Below are 19,388 nucleotides of genomic sequence, written 5' to 3'. Positions count from 1 at the left end.
GAAGCACCAAAGGCATAATCAACAAGGCAGTCAATAAAACCCTACACAGCCTTTATTTTTGTTCTCTTCCCCAAGTGCTGGAGCACATATGTGCCTCCACACCCAGCATTGTCCGCACCTCACCATCTTTCAAAAGGCAAACGTCAATAGTCCCACTTCCCTCGCAACATTGCGCTGGGATTTTTCACAACACCGAGCAGAGTAAAAAAGTAAACTTCAATAAAAATTCCAGGTCCATGTGATGTTGACACACAGTTCTTAGCTAGTCTTTATGGCATGAGATTATGGGGCCAACACATGCAGGCATTTCTCACAATGACCTTTTGATAGGTTCTGATCAATGGTATGCTGTTATATTCACATTTGTTTGGGAAGAGAATAGTTTCTACCCTGCCTAATGGTTTTGTAGAAGCAAGTATTGTAAACAGAAAAATAGACAGAAACCTTTTCTGATCTTTGATGCCTATTGTTGTCTTGTCATTTTTATAGCAATTAGTTAACCTCTGAAATGTTAGGGGAGTTTGTAGTGTCCATAGCTTTCTACATTCTTGGATCAGAGCCATTTGTGAATTTAAAGATGTATTTATTTTATTTATGCATACATGTGCATAAATTTACATTTATGTATAATTGTATACCATATGTGTATCCTCATGTGGATACACAAGGGATGCACATGGATGTCAAATAAGGGTGTCAGATCTCCTAAAACAGGGAGGTTATGAGCTATCCAATCTTGGTGGTAGGAATTGAACTCAGGTCCTCTGAAAAAGCTGTACACAATCTTAACCACTAAGACATCCCTCCACCAATCCCCCCATTTATTTATTTATAAAGTTACTTTATTCAGTCTTCTGCCTGCTTCCATGTCTGGTCCTCTATTTCCTTTCTCAGTCCCCCACAGTACATTGGTCTGAGGTATGATGAATCAGATCTCAGCATTTGAAAGAAACCCCACTTGGTAGTCAACATTCTATATTCAAGTTGATCACCTCATGTCAAATATTCAATTATATTCCTCTAGACCAGTCTAGATTCATTGGCTCTGATTCAAAGCCATACTTTAGTGAGTTTTACTTATAGAATTTCAATATATTTGCAGAAACTAAGAGAACATGTGTACATTTCTGTCAAATGCATAAGTCCAATGTAAAACTGAAGCTTGGTGACGAACAAGACCGCCCAGGTCTATATACTTACCACAGTTCTTCTCATCGCTACCATCCGCACAATCTTCATCTCCATCACATTTCCACAGCAGAGTAATGCAGCGGCCATTTGTGCACTGGAATTGGGAGCTATCACATTTGGCTTTCTTTCCTAGGAGGAGGAAGGGACATTGATCAATGTATGCACAGACAGTAAGTCAGGGATATAAGTTCCCCCAAAGCGATGGATATGGACAGCTGTAGACTCAGTAAGCTGTAACATTCTAGGGGCTAGCCTCGGATGTGTTTGGGGGCAGTGGACAACAGTTGCAGACTCCTTCACTGGGCAACAAATTACAACTGAACATTAGCGTTCTAGCCTTTCTCCCAGAGAGCCACAGCTGTGATACCAGGTTCCAACTGGTGGAATACAAGCAGAGAAGAATTTCGTGTGGCTTCTAAGAAATCCAGACACATGCTGGCCAGTGATATTTTGGCTAATATGTCACCATGTACCTCATCTCCAATGGCAACGGTAACATTGCAATAGAGCAACATAATTCCCAGTGTCAAGAGAACACCCAGTTGAAGAACTAGCAAAAGAAAACTTCAGAAGAAAAGAAACCACCTCTGAGAAAATGCAAGGGTTAGAAGATTTCTGACTTCAACTATCTTGGGAATGTATCAGCAAACATGGACACCAAATACCTAAATGTGCTCTCTGACAGGGAGATATGTCCATAGAGAATTGTCTAATTGAAAAGAAAATACAAAGTACCATGGGCACATTTCTGAAAAGTGTGAAAGGAAGGAAGAACCTGCCTGAGAGAGCTCCTGTTATCTCCTTCAGGAGAGAACCCAGAGGCCTTAGTGTTGTAGAGAATAACTTCATGCACACAGCAGGGAGACGCTAACAGGGCTAACTCTCTATAGGCCAAGGAGAAGGCATATGTATGACCGTGTGTTAGTTCTCAGGAAACATTTGAAACACAAAAAGATAAAGACAGAAAAGCTTATAAAATGGGAATATAAAGAAAATTTTCCCGCATAGCTGTGTACCATGCGTTTTAAGCTGTTATCAGAGTTTAATTTTTTTTTTTTTTTTTTTAAGATGGCCAGTGAGGTAGATGGCTCGGTGGGAAAAGGCACTTGCTTTCCAAGTCTGGTCACCTGGTGTCAAGTTCCAGAACCTATGGTGGAATGCCATGACTCCTGAAGTTTGTCTACCAACTTTCATACTGGTGCTGTGCACCCCGAATAATCATTTTTTAATATTTAAAAGAGTAAAAAGAATATTGATTATTGAAAGCAGAAATATTTTTACAAAGTTATTCTACATCAAAGGCCTACTAAGTATACAGTGCTTCTGAAGTGACAGTAATGTCTTAGGCCTTGGATGTCACTTTTTATTCACTCACGGGCTCATCCAGAGCAACCTCCACCCTGCCAAGTCCATCCGTGCTAAGCATCCTGTACAGAGGTCCCATTTTAACCTTGCACAGATACATTTGCATGTGCGTTTTCCATGTTTAGATAGATTTGGCTACACGCATACCTGCCACCTGCCATTGTGTTATGGATGTCTACAAAATTTAGTGCAAGTACCATGCTGTATACAGGCAGCCTAGAATCAATAGGCTGGACCCTATAGCCCAGGTAGGAAGTCAAAACCATTGTGTTTTGAATGAGAATGGTCTCCATAGGCTCATACATTTTAATGTTTGGTCCCCAGTTGGTGGAACTGTGGGAAGGATTAGGAAGTTTCAAAAGCCCACACTAAGCCCCCCTTTCTCTGTGTCTGTCTGTCTGTCTGTCTGTCTGTCTGTCTGTCTGTCTCTCTCTCTCTCTCTCTCTCTCTCAGCTTTTGTTACAGTGTCATGCCTGCCTGCCTGTTGCTATGCTCCCCACAATGATGGTCATAGATTAAGCCCCTGAAACTGTAAGCACTGCCTAGTGAGGTTCTTTCTCTTCTGAGTTGCCTTGCTCATAGTGTTTCATCACAGCAATAGGACAGTAACCAAGACAACCACTGCTGTGTGTTTAAGTAAAGGAACAATGAATTGTAGAGTGTAGGACTTATCTCTATCATTATGTGATGCATGGCTATCTCTCTAAAAGAACAGGGAGTTCATTTTCCTTTCCTCTAGTTTTTGCTTCCATGATCCAGAGGTGAGATGGCTCAGCAGGAAATGGCACTTGCTATCAAGATTGAGACATAAGTTTTATTCTTACAGGGTTGGAGAGAACTGCTTCCTGCAAGTTGCTCTCTGTCCTCCCATCTATGCTATGACACATGTGCAAACATATACACATAAATACATACATGAGTAGGTAAATGTAATTAAAAAGTTCTTTTTATGTCTAAAAGAGTTGGATATGGTAGCTGGAATAGTGATCTTGGGCCAATGGAATCAGACCACGTTTAATGAACCTAGCTAGGTCAGAGACACAAGGGGCCATCAAATGGCCTCTAGACTCTTCTTTGTATAAACTTGTGTGTGTGTGTGTGTGTGTGTCCAACAACATGCAGACCACCCTAATCCTTAATAGCATTTTCCTGGCCACAGCCACAGCTTTATTCAATAGTGACTCTGCTATCACCAGCAAAGAGCAAACAACTTGTGAGGGTGGCAGGCAGAAACAACAGATTGATAATGGTCCCATGTCTTAAAAACTGAGGCCCCCTTTGGGAAAATATACATTTACAAACCAGCTCCAAAAGCAAGTCAAAAGCATCAAGAAAGCATGGCGTACGATGTCTAACTCAATGAAGAGAGAAAAGGAGAGCGGGCAAGAGCCAGAGATCTGATTCTGAATGCCTGAGCTCAGTGGCCTTGGCTCACTGTGGACATCATGTCCTCTAGAGAGGGGTGAACTAAGATTGTCATGGTGGTGGTAGTCCACGGCCAGGACAGTGAATGCTCAGGAGCTTTCATCAGCAGCACTTCTATCCTTCTGCAAGACCAGACTTCACTGCAGTAAAAGATGTAGCTCTTGTCCCTTAGAGGCCTCTCTTAAAAACACTGCCTAGACTTGTAAAACCCAGCATGCGTCCCAGGGTGCATGCAGATTTGCTGGGCGAGAGCGGTCCCAAGCAGAGAGCCTTCAGATTTCCTGCCACCTCTCAGCACTTGCAGCTGGGGCATGCTGGCATAGAAACAGAGAGGGCAGAGGCAAGCACAGACTGGAACACTTGTGTGAAACGCACAATGCTCTAGTTGGTCTCCCTGGTGTCAACTCTGCCCTGCTGTCAGGGAGAATTCTGCATATTGTGCCAAGTTCCCAAAGAGTTTAAAATTCAGCCCAAGACAAGATTAACACCAAGGTGTGGCAACCTCAAGTACTATAGACGTTGCTTTTTAAATCTACACGGACCTTTCTGCTCTTAAATGTTTGTAGCAAGCTAGAACCTGGCTACCGAGCATGATAGCTTGGTGATATTTCCTACCACCACTTCATAATGTTTATTCATTCTGCAAATATTTCGTCAAATAAAAAATACTAGGGAGTTAAAAAGAGAATGAGAGGTGAGCATCAGTTGTTTGTTTCAAAACTGAGAAGCCAAGTGTGAGGTACCTGGCTGCCATCTCCCTCTCTCCCGCCCACCCTCTCACCTCCTGCCACTGTGTTCTTGGAATGCTTTCCTCTCCGTATTCTTGGAGCTGGAGGTCTATGTTTCTGGGGCCGTTTGCTACGGCTCTATAACCTTTCAGCTCTGAGGACTACAGAAATGGCAGGAAACCACTCAGAGGACTTTATTAGAAAAAAAGGGATTTACACTCAGAGAATATAGAATAAAACAAACACACATAGAAAGGACAGCTCCCTGCAGTCAGGGTACGGTAAAGAAAGAGCAACAGTCAAGGCTTCCATTCTGAAGAGCAAGTTGAAATGAGCCAAAACATTAACATTGAAATCTATATTGTGAGGGTGACAACCATGCCATCAGACTTCCAGAGAGACTTGGGGAGAAATGATAATCATGTCATCAGACTTCCAGAGAGACTTGGGGAAATTTTTTTTTTTTTTAGCCCTAGGATTAGGCTTGTAGGAGAGGACATCTTCAAAAATAAGGCTGGCATGATGGATTTTGTAGACCCTCAAGCTGTCTTGGAGCTAAAAGCCCAATATATTACATGATAAAGCTAATATACAGTTCCTGGTCATTTTGGATTTTGGATTCAGTTGTAATACACAAGCTATCAACAGTAGTAGGTTATGTTAAAATCCTTGGAGGGTTGGCTCAAAACAGGGTTATAACAGATATAGCACTTTCATCTATCATTCCAATATCCTAAAGCAGAAAGGGATATAATGTCTAGGTTTTCTTTTCTAACATGTATCCACGTCACCAAGGCTTCTGCTTGCTTATCAGGAAGTTGTATGTTACTATGACACACGTGACACTCCATTATCAAAGAGGAGGAAATGTACATGAGGAAGAGTGGTTATCAAAACATCCCTGCTTGTCTAAAAGATGATGGAGAAAAGGATGGACAGAAAGCCAGCTGGCTTGATGAAGGTCCTCTAAAGAGAACCAGCAATGCTGGCTGGCGCCTCTCAGATTTCCAGCTCCCTGTGCACTTTAAGAGGCTGCTGCTAGGTAGAAAGCGCTCCCTGCTTCTGTTTAGTTCTCTGTTCCATGCACAGCAGGGAGAGCTTGGCCACTAAATTGAACACAGAGACCCCAGCCACCCTCCTGGGACACTACAGATTTTCTCCACAGGTTCCCCAAAAGATTCTACCTTTCCATTTGGATGTTCCAATGAGACCACTGCTGCTCGGAGGTCCAGAACTGAAAGCACCACATGAATTAAGAAGCTTTTGGTTCACAGAGCTTTGAGGATTATAGGATTGTAGACCTGTAGTCTATTTTTCTCCATGGACGTTAAATCTCAAGTTCACTATTACAGTACATAGAGGGAACAGATTGGCATGAAATCATCCACCATTGGGCTTCTTTTAATTGTTAAGCTGAGCTAAAGTCACAGTACACCATAAATAACCTTGGGAGTGGAAATGCTAGGGACTCTAGACCCCTGCATCTGTCTGTTCTGAAAGGTGGGTAGCTGGAAGTAAAATACAGTTTCCAGTGGCTTCCTTAAAGCTACAGTGTACTCGGGGAAATAGTTTGGGGCTAAACGAATGGGGTGGGGATGGGCTAGAGCTGAGCGGCATGGAGCCTGGAGCTCTACCTCTACTGCAAATGAGAAAGATTCTCTTGGTATTCATTTAGGAATATGAAAAGGCTCCTCTTTCGTGAAGAGATCAAACTTTCTAAGTTTCCTTCTAGCTCTAATATTGAGCAGGAATACCTCTGTCCTTTTAGGTTTGCTTATGTCTACCCACTCACACGGCTATTAGATTTACTGATAGATACATTCCCCAAAATGCTTCTGTTGTCCCTTGAATAGGTGGCACCAGGCTTCAGAAGGTATCTATGTCCCAGGAGGTTTGCTCACCCAAACACTTCACACTCACTCACTCACTACAGCCTGCAATCATCTGGTTACCGGCCTTGGGAGGTGTAAGGGTTTGAATGCCTAGAGAAGCCAGCTTGCCACTGTCTAATTGGTTCTTCAAGGGTTAACGTGGAAACTCAGCATGTGCGCTTCAGTAAAGCACTGCATAGGCCTCACCCTCAATAGCCTAGCTGGCTTTCAGGATGGGCCACAGATTTCACTGTAGGCTTTGAGTAACATTGGCAGGAGTCCTCTTGCTTGAATGTCTGGAATATTGAGTTTTAGGCTCAGCAAGAACTTGAAGCTGTTAGGGGTACAGGGTTGCCACACTCTGCTAGGCCTAGCACTCATTTTACTGGCTGACATGGTAAGGGTGCTAACATCTACTGGTTTTTCTTCAGTCCATCCCCTTTGGCACTTCTAGGGCCACCAAGGGCATCTATTTTTAGTCTACTTCGTCTCTACTGCTTGCTAATTTAATGCCAATCCTATGCATAGGCCAAAACTCCTTTTAGGACAAGCAGACTTCTGAGTCAGCAAAAAAAAAAAAAAAAAAAAAAAAAAAAAAAAAAAAAAAAAAGTTCTGCTACAGGAGTGAGAGGCTGTGAGCAGCAGATTCTACAGCAAAGGGGCCCAGGAAGAGGCCCTGAGATGCAGCCTAATGAATTTTTCAGTTCAGTTGTCGAAAGTTGTTCCATTTACATCTGATGGGGATTATCCTCCGTACAACCAAATGCTTTTAATTGTTGGCCAGTTGCACCTCTAGGACTTCTCCTGTCTTCACTCCTTTAGTTCTATGTGACCCTTTCTTTTTTCCCTCTTCACAGTTTTGGAAAAGAAAAATGGTGACTTGCCCAAGATTACCCTGGGCTGACCTAAGATCTGAACTCAGATACCCTGGCTCTAAATCCTGTGCTACCAAGAATGCAAAGGATAGTAACCAACTCAGGACAACCTAACTCTAGAATCTTTCATTTGCCTAGCACAGTCTGCTTAAATTCATCAAGAATGAAGTAGTTTTCCTTCTCAAGAAGGACACTCCACAGCATAGCTTTATAGTTGAGACAGGGCCCTTTTCCTCTGCCCATCGTAGCCTTTGAAACATGCTGCTACAATTCCCCTAGTAGTTTTTCCTAGAAGGACTGAGTCGCTTGATTTTCTTGATTAGTGTGCACTGACCAAGTCGTTGTAAAGGCTCTGTGCCTTATCTGCCTAGGGATGGAGAATAGCCCAAGAGGGCATCAGCATGAAGACCGACAAGTTACAGAGGCCACACATCATGGAAGAGACTTTGTTTTCAAGGTTGTACTTGAAATTGAATACTGAATATACTGTTAATCCCCCAGAAGGTCTCGTGTCTGTCACTGGGTGGAGATAGGAGATACATGAGAGTGTTTTATTAACAGACATGTTGATGACATCCCGAATATAACTTTTGAGCACATGACCTAGGTGACATTCATCTGGATGGCTTACCAGACATGCGACGGAAAGCAGTTTGATCCAAAACCCACCCTCTTTGAGTCGTATCCTCAGTTGGCTCACCACTAACTCTAACTTAGTAGCCCAGAGGGAGCCGGAATCCTTCTCCCATGACATTGGGCCATCAAATCTTGGCCATGGGTAACCCCTCATTTCTCACACAGTCTAAATTTAAGTCGCCCTTCCCTTTGCCTCCAGGCTGTCCGCATTCTCTGTCCAAATTAAGAGAGTGATTTAAGCCACTTAGAATATCCAGAAGGATGGGATCATTTCCTGGCTTCCCACTGACTCCAGAATTGAGTCTCGGTTCCCCTACCAGCTTCCCCTGACTTCCTCCTCTCAGTCATCACCCACCATCTGCTCCGGCTACAGCAGCTGAGCTAACAGCCCTAAGGGGCTTCCCTTATTTCCCAGGCTTTCCTCCATGCTCACTAATGCTTCAGTTACCTGTGTCCCTTTGATTCCATCCTCTTCCCAACCAGGGCCGGGTTCGGATAGCACTTTTTCATGAAGGCTCTCTGTGCCCCTCTGCATCTTTAAATTCTTTCCCCAGAACCAGGGGGAGATCTGGCTTACTTCCCAAAACTTTTCATACCTTTCCCAGAGCCATCGCACTGAGGATTTATCACCCAACGTCCAAAGATTTGCTAAGTCCCAGTTAGCAGCCATGAATGTATTAGTTGGTTAATGAATTCACCTGTAAAGCTGTTCTGCATTATAGTCTTTTGTCAGAATATTTTCTCAGCTTTTCTAAACTTGAAGTGTGACCTGCTAAATGAAGCTTTGCCTGGTAAAATCCTTTGAAAGATAAAGTTATAAAGGGACCTGCTTTCTATGCCCATGAGAGCACTTTCATCTCATCTGTGTGGCAAGTTATTAAAAAAAAAAAAAAGACACATTGCACACCTGTCTGCCATAATGAGTGTGTCAGCCACATTTTCACATGAGAGAGATTCTAAAACACATGGAGGATCTGGGCAGGTTAGGAGGTTGGTGTGTCAGACCCAGGTCTTAATTTGATATACTACTACTTTTTAGGGACCCTGGCCATAGCCATTACTGTTATTTGAATCTTTACCTTCATTGGACCATTTGGCAGAGAAAGAAAAATCCCTTCTGGCTTTGGCATATTAAAGTCTAAGTTGCTGATAATTTTAGGGAAACATTACAAGTGATGATCAAAGCAGCATGTGGGAGCTCACAGGACATCTTCAACTGATGTCGGTGGCCTTCGTAATTGAGAAGCACCAGCTCTGTTCACTCCTCTCACAGCTTCTATGCTCACCTCTTTTTGGATCTTGAATTTCCTGGTTTGACTTTCTACAAACACCTGGCACCAAGAGGCCAGCTTTCTGGCTTCTGTGCTGACCTGATATCAAGTGGTCTTGAGCAGATGTATAAGGGAGACAGGCTTCAAGTTCACCAGCAACTTAGACTTTAATATGCTAAGGCCAGAAGGGATCTTAATACCTGCCTGGTAACCTCCCAGCCAGTTAATAACTTAGGTCTTGAGAAAGCCTTCTTAGAACAATTCAAGATCAGAGGCAGGTATAGAGAATGGGACAATATACACTAAATTCTTTGCAGGAAATGTGGTTATAACATATGAACTCTTATCTTCCTGCCAAACTGCACATCTCCCCCACCCCCTCACTTCCATGACAAGACTGTTTTTAAACACCCAAAGACTACTGGCGAGTTGCCAACCCAGATGCCCCACGTTGGTGGCAGAATTGGCCATTCTAGTGAGTGCCTGACCCTTCCAAGTTGTGTTTTCTTGCCCTATATGTACTTCTAAAGTGCTGGCTCTGGCTTACCATCTCCCCTCCACACAATGCATCTCTACCATGCAAAGCTGAGCATTTCTAACACACAGATGCTGGTGAAAGGCCCCTGCACAAACACTGGAACATTTATGGAAGATCTCTATGCTTACTCTTACTCTATGTAGTGGTTTCTCTCTTACATTTCTCATTTAGAGCATAAAAATGGCTAACAGGCCCGAATCATCCAGGGTTCTTTCCCCACCTGAAGGCAAAATAGGTCCAGTTTAAGGTGCTTTCTCACATAGCTATACCATAGTTAACATATCTAACTAGTTGGAATTAACCATGTTTAGGACCATGATTGCAAACCAACCCTGGAGCTAAACAGAGAAATGAAGATTCATATTAAAAACAAATAGAGTAAAATTGAGCCAGCTTTCTCTTACTAAATCAGGTTCTCCAAGAACTGGGTTATAGCATGCCTTGGAGACCTCAGAAAAAAAGCTACCAGTCCTCAGATTATCCCCTTCTCAGCTAGGAGGGGAAACACTCTTAGAGTCTTCTTTTTAATAAGTATATTTCACTCATAACCTCCAAAGAAGGGCTTCTATTTTTCATGAAAGCCATCTGCTGGCTGTGGTCTGGGGGATCATCTTGGGTGATCATCTCTTGAGATTATCTCAAGTTAGAGGACCTGTCATGCGAAGGGCAGCTGCCTTAGTCAGCTGTGAGACTCTCCCTTGTAAGCCAGGTCTGTATGTGACAAGCACCAGTTCAGGCCTGATTTGGCTTTGTGTTGTCCCTAATGTATCATAGGCTGGCACCTCCCAGTGGCTTTCCAAAGTAAGGTCAAGTTAAGCCAATCAGGACCAGGATCAGAGGCAGAGGCTGAAAGGGGAACTCCCTCATCTCCATCTTATCTCCATTGAGATAACTTAACACTCTGTGAGAGACTAGAAAATATTTACTATACATTTTCTCTTTCTATGCTGTTTGGTAAATGACAGGGTTTAGGAATCTAAACCTGAAGCCATATGCCTGGGGCCCTATCTGTGTTCTTGGTCTTATTGTTTTATGGTCCTGACATTGTCCAGGGAACAGAAAGGGGTCACAACAGCTCTTTAGCTCTTCCAGAACCTTCAGAAAAAGTACTGCAAGGAAGTCCTGTCTACAGCTATTCATATTTTAGAAAGCAGAAATGTGGTGATCAGGTTTGTTTAGAAGATGGAGAGAGGCACCTTTACAAATACAGCATAGCGTTTGCAAATGCAGTTGGTTGGCCTGAAGTCTTAACATATGCCAGCACTACTGAACTTGGGCTTTATATACACAGTGTAGGTTTCTGGAGACTCAAGCATTAAAAGTAAAGAGTTGCGTTGAAGTGACACGGCACTAGAGTTACTGGTAAGAGGATGAACCTGGGCAAAAAGCTCTTTCAGGCTTTAGGAAATGTGCTGCCCACGAAGCTTGGTCTGTGACTCTTTTCTAAAAGAGAAAGCCTTCACCTACATGGATTGCTATGGTCTCTACCTTTTCTTGGTGCTCTGGTAAGCCAAGAATTATTTCTCTTGGTCTTCTAGGTTCCTACCTGCAGGTATTGCTCAGTCCCAGAGTAAGAGAAGTAATAGTCACAGGTCAGATTGGAAGAGCTCTTGCAGAACTCTGGCTTTGAAGATGGTACAGCACACCGTATCTCAATCTATAGGTAGGCTGGAGGGAAGAGTCCTAGAGCCCCCGTGTATTCTGCCATCAGCCCTTGTGATGTCTCCTTTGTTAATGTCCCTTGTTAGCCTCACTTTAGTTCCTTGAAGAAACTCTGTGCACACATACCCGACCTATGTCAGGTAGTTCGGCATAGCATGTGTGTGTGTGTGTGTGTGTGTGTGTGTGTGTGTATGTGTGTGTGTGTGTGTGTTGGGGAGACAGAAGGAAGGGTTGGAGAGAAAGAGTAAGCACAGAAGGTCTAGGGCAGAAAAATCAGTCCGAATGTTTTGGGACTTTGAACTTATGACACGACTGTCTGGGTTCACTTATGGTCAATACCTGCTTCAACCAACTCCAAGTTTGCTGCAGTTCAGAAAGAACTGCTTCTCCCACTCTCGACTATTTGGGTTTGTGCCTGGTTCTCTCTTCTATTTTTGCAGCACCACCATATTCCACTTGCAGGAAAGGGGGAGCGAAAGCTATCCCCACTTTCCTGGTCCCGGCTGAACAGCTTCTGGTGTTTGACTAGCTCTCTGCAGCAGTCTGAGTGCTTTCTGGCCACTCTGTGAAAAAACAGCACCTGATAGCAAGTGAGCACTTTAAACATCCCAAGAAGAGAAAAAGGTTCTGCGCCTAAGCCGTCTCCTTGCTCCCACCTCCTTGGATCACAGTCAGTAATGGATTTTACACATTCATGTTTTGAAATATTGCAAAATATATAACGCGAGTCAAGTCACTCTTCTGAGAGATGGTTTAATAAGTTAACATTACTCATCCATTAATGATTAATGTCAGCGCCTGAAATGTTCTGTTAAGCAGGGCTTCTCTGGGCACATAGGTTTGTCACATGTAGGATTCTAGCTTCACTATACATAGACTCTTTTCAGAGTGCAGCTGGAGAGAGAAAAAGAGCCAGAGGGAAAGGCCCCTCTGAGCCTGGCTGATCTTAAAGGTAACCCAGCTGGGGCAGCTCAATTAACTCCGCGTAGACACGTGACCAAGCTAAACGCAATCCAGCTACCAGCCAATCGCATGGGGCAGAAAAGCCCTGCCCAGCTTCTCACGCTCCCGACAGCGGAACCAAAGGCCCAGGGGTGCTGGGAGACTTAAACACCTCACCATAGCTCGACAGACTGCTTGACCACACACTTGAAAGTTCGCTCTCACTCCAGGACACACGTGACCGCACGCAGGCGGGCCTTCTAAGCTACCCGGCCGGCGACAGGAGATGGGAATTGTGGACTATTTAGAGCTGGGACAACGTTCTGCCCTAATTACCTAGAGCTGGTTGGCAAGCAAGCACTTTGGTGTCACCTCTTAAGACCTCTAAGACCGCTTCAGTAGCCCGCCAAGGATCAGGCCGAACCTTGTTAGGAAGTCTTATCACCTGCTCTGGAAAGTTGTGTGACCCAAGATGGGGTGCTGAAAGAACACAAGGCTCCGAAGCCAGTGTGCCGACCCCCGGGGACTCGACAGTAGTCACCCCCGTCCTCCCCAAGTTCCAGTCACACACCAGCTCCAGCACCACACCTTCGGGTCTTATTGTGTAGAATAAAGGCTAATTACAGTCACTACACTGGGACTCAGTTTCTCTGGAGGAAAGTGTTGCCCAGAATGAGGCTCAGCAAAGTAACCTGATTAAGTCTTGATCTCATTCCCCTCCCCCGTGCAGTTATCTCGGAGACCCCAGAGGTTTTTTTTTTTTTTTTTTTTTTAAAGCCGCAGTAGCTGCGGAATCCCCGGGGAAGGGAGAAAGGAAAGCACTCGGAGGACAGTCCAGTTGAAAGCCTCACTTGGAGCCCGAGAGACGGCCCGGCGCCTGGGGAGTCGCAGTCCCGGGCGCAGGCTGCGTACTTGTCATGGTTCGGCCTCCAGGCTGCCGCCCACCGAACGTGCGCTTGCTCACGGCGGCGCGAGGACTCCAGGCTCGGCCGGCACCTGGCGCCCGCTGTCCTCGGAGACGCCCACCTTCACCCACAGTGCGCTCTCAACCCTGCTTAAGTCTGAGGGGCGCACCGGGGCTTCCAGGCCCCATGCTCTGCCACGGTCCTAACAGCCCGCCTGGCAGAGGAGGCAGAACCATTGTTCAGTGGCTCCAAAGCCCACATCCCCTAGCCCTTGTCAATGAGGGATGAAAACCATGTAAAACAGAGGTTCTGGAAAGAAAGGGGACACAGAAGGATGACAACAAGTTCAAGGGACGCTTTAGGACACCCGAAACCCCAACGTCCCCCAGGCCTGGCTCCCAGTAACCTCGGCTCTGACAGCTCAGAGGCGCCACCCGGGTGGGGAGGGGAGGCAGGAGAGGAGCGTGGAGAGGCGCCTGCTAGGAGGGGATGGGCAAGAGGAGCCCCGGGGTCCCCCAAAACGCAGCGATCGCGAACGCCCCGGCTTGTTTCGGCCCGAGTGTGGAGGGGCGCGTCCCCACTCACCGCTTGCAGTGGCGCCGCTGTCCCGGGGCGCCCAGCACAGCGCGAGCAGCAGCCACAGCGCCCAGCGCGCGGACGTGCCCATGCTGCCCGCCCGGATGGTGCCTCCGTCGCGCCGTCGTTGTCGCCGTTCGCTCCGCACAACAAGTTACCAGCCCTTCGGAGAGGAGGAAGGAGGTGGGGGCGGGGAGGGAGGAGGCGAGGAGGAGGGGGAAGGAGTGAGGAGCCGGGAGCACGGAGAGCACGCAAGGAGCGGGCACCCCTTCCCTGCAACTTGCACACTCTTCTCCCCGCCAGCCACCCACCCAACCACCCACCCGGTCACCTCCCCCGCCGCGGCCGCGGTGTGCGCGCGGACCCTGCGGGCGGAAAATAATGCAGGCGTTGCAGAGAAGGGGAGGGAGAGGGGAGGGGAGGGGACGGCGCGGGAGGAGGGGGCGGGGAGCCCGTTCGCCACCGGGGACAGCTCAAGTGAGAGGTCTGGGGGCAACCACCCGGGCGGCGGCCGGAGCGCGGCCGAGCGGCGCGGGGACCCCAGCGGGGGAGCTCAGCCCAGCAGCTCCGGCACGCACCGCTCTCCCGCGCGCAGCAAGGAGGGTGCGGGGGCAAGTAGCGGCGTGCGTGCGTGAGTGGCTGGGGCTGGGGCTGTTGCTGCGGCCATCCGGATGGCTCCAGGGGCTCGACTGCTCCGCGCGTTGGCCCGGGGCTCACGGGGGACCCGGGGCGGCCGCTGGTTGGTTCGCGCACCGTCCTCACCTCCAATCCCGGGTGCCTGTCCTAATTTCCTGATCCAGGGAACCTGCGGCCGCAGCAGCTGTGCGCTCCCTAGCTCCCTATAGTCGCTACTGTACCCTCCTGGCGCCGTGGCTAGGAGCGCTGATGCAACTATTGCCGCTGTTGCCACCGCCTCCGGGCTTGATGGGGCTGTCAGTTGAGGGGTCTGGGGGCAGCAAGGAACCCTTTTCCTTCCTCTCCCGAGCCCCTAGGAAGGGCTGATGTTGTGAGGTCGGTAGGTAGCATCTTCGGGGTGGGGGGGGGGGGGAACTCTTCTTTCCAACCCGAAAGTGATGAAGAGGAGGGGTGCGAACGCTCCGCTGTTCTGCTGTGGGGTTCGGAGTTCCATCTCAATGGCAAGCTGAGATGCCATTTTGTTAAAAATTAAATGTGGCTTTAAGTAAGAGTGTGTGAAAGAGAGAAAGAGAAAGAACAAGAGCGCTCCCGCGGTTGTGGCTTGTCCTCTGTAATAGAACAAGACTAAAATAACCCGAGTCTGGGATGGGGAGGAGGGAAATTGCCAGCGCACTCTGCATTCTCTCATCAACGATTATAGTTAATTGCTAATTGCACAAAATGATAGTTTGAGGGTCTGTAATTAAAAGCTTAACCTTTTTCTGGTTGGAGGAAGGAGACCCCGGTAGATTTATTCTTGGTCTAGTTTGTAACGTTCAATTATAAGCGTTGTGGAGGGAAAGAAGGAAGAAAAGTCAACCCTCCCAGAAAGGATAGATGAGACGGAGGTGGGTGCCAGACGGGACCTCAGTCTATGATTTGTTCTTAGTGTACTTCCGTTTTCTTGGTTGAGTTGCTTTCTGGTCTATGGTCTAAGCAGAGGAGAGAGATAACCCCACATTATTTCACCTGTTAATGTATGTATACACTTCTGTTTTATAAGTTGCTTGTACCTCGAATGAGTCAAAGCTGACAGCTTTCAGATGTCGTGTCCTAGCTTTCTTCTGGCGTTGTTGCAATGTCCTTGCCTTGGTTCTCCTGGGAAGTTCTCAGTGGCAGACTACTGGGGGAGGTGTTTCTTTGGAAACCTCCTGTACCCAGGAGACCCTGGGGGTAATGCTCAGCCAGGACACAGTTTGGTTCATTGGGATTGATAAGGCCACGTGCAGATGGGATCTTTCAAAGCTGCTCACTGCGGCTGCTGCTGTGTATAACTGGAGCATAGAAGATGGCTGGAAACTGAAGGGCGATCGCGGTCCGTGCCATTTTACCCCGCGGGTGCTTAACAGTTAGTACCCACCCCACAGACAAAGTCTGAAGGGGTCTAACTTTTGTATCTCTGGGGTTTGAAAAGCTCACTTTACACCTGGTGAAATGGGTGGGGGGCATAGGTGAAGTCAATATGAACAGGCTCAGTAGTTAACTGAGATGTCACATGCTTGATCTTAATGTTTTACTTGAGAGAGAGGTGTACACTACAAGGGAAACATTGATATGGCACAATAAGACTTATCTTTGACAAACATGTATTATGCTTTCTAGCATAAATAAACTGTTGGTAAGCCGAATTATGGCTCTACACTCAATCTGGTGGCTTTTTTTTTTTGGTCTATCATTCGACTGAATGCCTCTGTGCAACTTCAAACAACAAAAACAAAGCACTCCCTTTTCTGTGCCTGCCGTCTGACCTGTAAATGGACAACAGAAACAACCCACATGATACTGAACATCTTCTGAGGCCTCAAGAACCAGTTCTCCTTCAGACCAATCCATTCTTGGCTGACAGAAGTTACAAAGAAGGCATGCATGGGATTAACGCAGAAAGTAACTGATAACTAAGAGAATAAATTAATCACGATTAGATAACGTGGGCAAACGAACGGAGGCCTTCAGGTAACTGCGTGAGCAGTACTATTTACTTCCACAATCCACTAAGTGAACTAGTGTGTCCAAACAATACACAATGATCAGTGCGGGAGTCTATGCTATGCAAGGCAACTGCCGTAGATAGATGCTTAGCTGAGGAGGCCCTGGGAGCTGGGGAAGAGAGACATGTTGAAAATTACAGCGGTGTTTTACATACGGCACTACAATCCAAAATTGTTTAAGGTGCTGTAGACTACGGACATGGGCTGGGGCTGTGGCTATTGGCTGATCCTCACTGGTGGATTGCTTGCCTAGCATGCATAAGGTTGTGCATTCCATCTGAAGCATCACAAGGATGAATGAATGAGCGAATGAATGAATGAATGAATGAATGAATAGGATTACAGCTGACTTGGTCGCAGGATGAGGATATAAGAAAAGGTTCCTCGGTGCTTGATTTGAACTGATCTAGTTAGCATTTTTCGCTTAACTTTCACTATTTTTTTTTTTTAAGTATAGAATAGAGTTTATTTAGGGCATGGGGAGGGGAGTTAAGAGGGTAGAAGAGTCAGAGAACGGCAGAGAGAAGGAGAGAGTAGAGAAGTGGAGGCCAGCCATGACCATGTGGGGGGGGAGAATGGGAACAGAGGGGGAGCAAGAGAGTAAGAGGTGAGAGAGAGAGAGAGAGAGAGAGAGAGAGAGAGAGAGAGGCAGCAAGGGGGTAAGAGGCAAGAGCGGAAGAGAGCAAGAGAGCTAACTTTCACTAAGTAAGGGACAGAAGTTATAAGGGCATCACTTCCAGACCCAGATGTTTCATTGCTCGTAGGAGGCTCTTTTCATCTCTCCGGTAACAGGAGGCATTCAAGAGGTGACTGTGCCATTAGCCCAGGTTTCTGATCTACTGCATGAGCAGCAGTACACACATCTCTGACAAGGTCTGTGAATAAGAAGATTTTTAAATACACTTTAAAGGTTTGGATACATATACTCACGTATCAGAGACCATGTTACTCATAAAGCCTAAAGTATTTACCATTTGTACTGTTAGGGAAACACATGCCAACCAGTGACACAGAATGAGGACACAATACATGTTGGCTTAATCTACAGAGAATTTGTATACAACGAAACCTGGTATTAACTGCTACACTGGGAAGAGGGAAGAAAGGGCTTAGATTGTTGAGGAAATAAAGTCATAAGAGCTCTGTCTTAGGGTGTTACTGCTGTGAAGAGACACCATGACCAAGGCAACTCTTATAAGGGCAACAGTTAATTGGGGCTGGCTTACAGGTTCAGAGGTTCAGTCTGTTATCATCAAGGTAGGAACATGGTAGCATCTAGGCAGGCATGGTGCAGGAGGAGCTGAGAGAAGACTAGCTTCCAGGCAGCTAGGATGTGGGTCTTAAAGCCCACTCCCACAGTGACACACCTACTCCAATAGGGCCACACCTACTCCAACAAGGCCACACCTCCTAGTAGTACCACTCCCTGGGTCAAGCATATATAACCCATCACAAGCCCCATGGGTCCAAGACAGTGTGAGGAATTCAGAATGGGCTCCAGAATGGAGCAGTGGGAAGCAGGGCTGAAGAAAGTGGCAGTGACTGGCTTAGTGTGGCTTGGGGACTCACCCTAAAGCTTTGGAGTTTACTCTGAAGCGTGGAGAGGCTTGGGGATAGGATTTGAGCCGAGGTTTGGCATCCAGTTTCTTTTCCACAGATGACTCTCCAGTGGTGCGAGGTAGGTTCACATAACATCAGAGAAGGAACCCGTAGAGATACTGGTGGTGATAGCATCTATTAAAGAACAGAAAGAAAAATTGTTGCTCTCACTGCAGACTCTGGCCTCTTCCTCAGAAATCCTGCTATAATAGAGCTTTAAAAGAAATCTGTCTGTGTACCGATATTCCAGTGATCTGGGAGGAAGAGAGATTACCATATTTCAATGGATACACCTATAAAATTCTCCAAAAACAAATTACTTCACATCTAGAAATATACAAAAGAAACTACTTTTTAAGAGAATGACTCCACTGTGTTGTGTTTGAGAAGTGGGATTGAGATTATGTAAATTTATTTACTCAATTTCTCTGATATCAGGGCAGGGCCTTACAGAAAACTTGAGAGTTCGTGCTCTTCCATCATCTTTCTTTCTTCAAAGGCCTTAGATGAGCACATATAGGGCTCAGAAGTCATCTTCAGACCAGTTGGCTAGCTGTCCTGCTGATCACTGAAGCCTCAGCCAGTCAGAAGTGAACAGAGCTGGCCCTTCCTGATGTACTCGGGTGCTTACCCCCAGGCCTCCCTTGCTATCCTTTTTTCACTGTGTGAGAGGCCATCGAAACCTACAGATTTCACCTTCTCTCTAGGCTAGGGCCTGATGCTTTATAATAGTGTGTTATATTTCAACTTCTATCAGAGTCACTTGAAAAGCCAGTCTCAATAGTGTGCCAGGCTCTGTCCTGAGAGTTTGTGCTTGAACAGGTCCAGGGCGCTGCTGAAGATTCTGAGCTTTTAACACATTCCCCAGGAATACTGATGCTGCTGGTCAGGGAAAGTGCTTTGAGAATCACTCTTGAAGCTACCTGCAGAACTTCCTCCCTCAACCAGTTAGCCCAAGGCATTCTCCCTGTGCATCATTCAAGGCTTAAGCCATAAGCACATTCCCGAAGCTGCTTGAGTTGTGAGAGGCTCAAGAACTTAGTTTTGACCTCTTTCTTTGTTAGATAGATGTTTACTTCTAACTAATATGATAAATAGGCTAAGGCCAGAACTATTTTTGTCATTGTGTCAACATGTATGT

General features: G+C 46.3%; 1 protein-coding gene across 4 annotated transcripts in view; it reads right to left on the bottom strand.

The window, feature by feature from the left end:
• The window catches only part of Vldlr (very low density lipoprotein receptor), a 37,527-nt gene extending 22,583 nt beyond the window's left edge, over nucleotides 1–14,944 (bottom strand). For 2 of the 4 annotated variants that reach the window (XM_031390013.1, XM_031390015.1), the window contains exons 1-2: nucleotides 13,995–14,698; nucleotides 1,201–1,320 (exon numbers count right to left, since the gene is read on the bottom strand). In XM_031390013.1, coding sequence (XP_031245873.1) covers nucleotides 1,201–1,320; nucleotides 13,995–14,076 — 202 coding nt within the window. In that variant the 5' untranslated portion in view covers nucleotides 14,077–14,698. Of the gene's footprint in view, nucleotides 1–1,200; nucleotides 1,321–13,994; nucleotides 14,700–14,747 lie in introns of those variants that run through there. The other 2 variants (XM_031390011.1, XM_031390014.1) reach the window with 2 other exon arrangements.
• Nucleotides 14,945–19,388: the final 4,444 nt, after the last annotated feature.

The sequence above is a fragment of the Mastomys coucha genome, unplaced genomic scaffold (assembly GCF_008632895.1).
Source record: "Mastomys coucha isolate ucsf_1 unplaced genomic scaffold, UCSF_Mcou_1 pScaffold21, whole genome shotgun sequence".
NCBI lineage: Eukaryota > Metazoa > Chordata > Mammalia > Rodentia > Muridae > Mastomys > Mastomys coucha.
Note: the sequence above shows the minus strand (reverse complement) of the source record. Positions and strands in the feature narration are given on the sequence as shown.